The sequence below is a fragment of the Rhagoletis zephyria genome, unplaced genomic scaffold, assembly GCF_001687245.7.
Source record: "Rhagoletis zephyria isolate East Lansing unplaced genomic scaffold, Rhagoletis_zephyria_1.1 Rzeph_scaffold_44391, whole genome shotgun sequence".
In the NCBI taxonomy this organism is placed as follows: domain Eukaryota; kingdom Metazoa; phylum Arthropoda; class Insecta; order Diptera; family Tephritidae; genus Rhagoletis; species Rhagoletis zephyria.
Window position 1 is genome coordinate 1 of NW_016201446.1, and position 2,460 is coordinate 2,460.

The following is a 2,460-nucleotide window of genomic DNA, read 5'->3' on the forward strand; positions in this document are numbered from 1 at the left end:
TGCGTTCGTGCAGACATTTGCAAGTTTCTCAACATGAGAGAGAATTTGAGAGTATTTTGAGTGTTGGATAATTCTTGCTGGATTTTCGATGAACAAACCTAATAGCTGAAATACAATGCCGGCGAACGGCGAACTCACCACAGCGAAATTCGCGCTGTCAAAATTAGAACACCCGCAAGCATATGAAATTGAACACAGCCAAAGCGAAATGCGAAATTCTCTTGGCGGCGTTTCATGGCGATAGATTTAAGCTGAAATTAGTCAAGAACGTAAACCTACCGGTACGTAAACCCGAGTCAGCTGACACGATCTGTCTTACCAAAGCGCCATGTAAATGAAAACTCAACACCGCAGAATTTTTCTGTAGTTGTAGCCCGTAGCGCAGAAATCTGCGGAATTTAGATTTTTCCGTGTCAGCTGATTTCTCCTTCTTTAGATGGTTGCCACTTCGTCAGTTTTGCAGATGGTAAAAAAGTTATAAGTTCCTATTCGAAATATGTTTAAAATATTTGAAATTTACTATTAAATAAGGTTTTTGTTGAAAACTAAGTAGTTTATATTTAGTTACAATCTATTATAGCACGAAAAATTGTGGTTGAAAGGGTAAGTTTATGAAAAGGCATTGAAGAGTGGCAGCAGTGTAGTAAGCAACACTGAGGGCTCCAGTAATCGACAAAATTCTTTGTATACAGACTGCGTTTAAGTACACGTTCTGCGTTCTCGACTAATTTCAGCTTTATTTCTATCGCCCTGCTGGGCGATGACAGCTGTGCGTGCCAAAGGTGGCCGTATTTGTTTTTTGCTTTCAAAGTTTTAAAAGAAAACAACCTAAACACGATTTTTTTTTTGTTGTTTGAAAAATATAGTTGTGGATTCGTTAAATCTGGCTTGAAACAAATTATTTACAATAATCTTTCTTTGTTTTATATTTATATTTGTTATCATTTCCTCATTTCTAAATATGGTTTAGTTTTTTCTAAATATGGTCACCCAAATTATAAAGGCGACCAAATGGGATCAGCTGTTTTCGCTACCGCTCTAATTCTGTTTAAGTAGGCGAAATAGCTGGGCGAACGGTGAACGACAGCATCGCCCAAATCGGCGAAGTTTGCCGTTCGCCGGTATTGTATTTCAAGCATAACATGAAAATTTCCTTGTTCAACACGAATTTGTGATGAAAGCAAACGTCAAAACACCTGGTTTTTGTTTGTTATTATTTTTCCAATTCGTGAGCGAAAATTTCGACTTGTAATTTTTTTAAGAAAGAAACCGAGTTCCTTAAGTGATGAGTAAAATAAAGAAACCCAAATCCGTGCTAAAGCCACCTCCACTAGTGGCACCCCGTCGCGAGTCACCAGAAAATGAGGCTCAAATGGAGTTGGAACTATGTTGGTGTGTGCAACAGTTGGAGAATGCGCTCAATTCGGGGAAACTTTCACAGAAAGTTGGCAAGTTTTTGATAAATATGTACAAATTCATATCTTATTGCTAACTTTTATTATTTCCTTTCCAAAATATAGCCGATGATACCGCGAAAACTTTAAGAATACTTAAAAGCTCAAATTCGCCCTTTGTAAAGAAGCGTCAAGCAATGAAGGCTGCATTAGGAGACTATCGTGGAAAAATGAAAGAGGAAGAAAGGAAGATGGCACTAGGTAGGAATTGCGTATATCGTCGCTCGAATAAAGATACAGTGTAAATGCCACATACACTATTATTCGATAATTGCACCATTGGATAGACAATCCTTTAATCTATTAGAAAAATCTTTAGTTTTCTTAAATATATCTTCGGCTCACAAATTTATTCCCGAAAAACGAAATTGTATTTGTAATGGTTTGTAACAACTTCCAATTCGTTTTTCTCAAAACTATACTTTTCATGTTACACTATTTCATTATTCCAGCGCCGATATGTTCTAATGCATAACTTTTTTTTTATATTTATTCCATTTTCAGCCGCCAAGCAAATTAAATTTACGCAAACAATTGAAGCTAATAAAAAATCTAGCTTTCTGAAGAAATCTGCTATAATGCAAACTGGTAAAGACTTCAGATTTAATTTTCAAACTCCAAAGCCGGACGATGTGTCAGAATCTGCTAACACCGTAATCGAGGACGCACACCATTTGGAGACAAAATGCGAAAGTAGTGCATATATAAGCAAAGACTTGCAGCTAACCTCTAGCGGTGGCTTCAAATTTAATTTTGTCCTAGACGAAAACAATGATGATTTAAATTTAAATGCATTGTCAATAAAAAGTTAATAATTGTTTCGCTTATATATGTAATTTAGTTGAAAGCACCAATCGCATGGTGTAAACGGCCTTTCAACTAATCGCCGGTTGCCTATTTTCGTTCAACTCTTGATTCAACGAATCGCCTGAGAAAGTTGAATCCTGTACATTCCTTACTAGCAGGGTTCGTATTTGCACACACATGCTCTGCTCACACACACGCC

The 2,460-nt window shown here is 36.8% G+C and overlaps 1 protein-coding gene across 1 annotated transcript; it reads left to right on the forward strand.

Annotated features, from left to right (window-relative positions):
• Positions 1–1,155: 1,155 nt before the first annotated feature.
• LOC108355313 (UPF0488 protein CG14286) lies at positions 1,156–2,278 on the forward strand. The gene is made up of 3 exons (XM_017606478.1): positions 1,156–1,448; positions 1,521–1,655; positions 1,959–2,278. The coding sequence occupies exons 1-3, from the start codon at positions 1,286–1,288 to the stop codon at positions 2,264–2,266; spliced, it is 606 nt and encodes a 201-aa protein (XP_017461967.1). The 5' UTR covers positions 1,156–1,285; the 3' UTR covers positions 2,267–2,278.
• Positions 2,279–2,460: the final 182 nt, after the last annotated feature.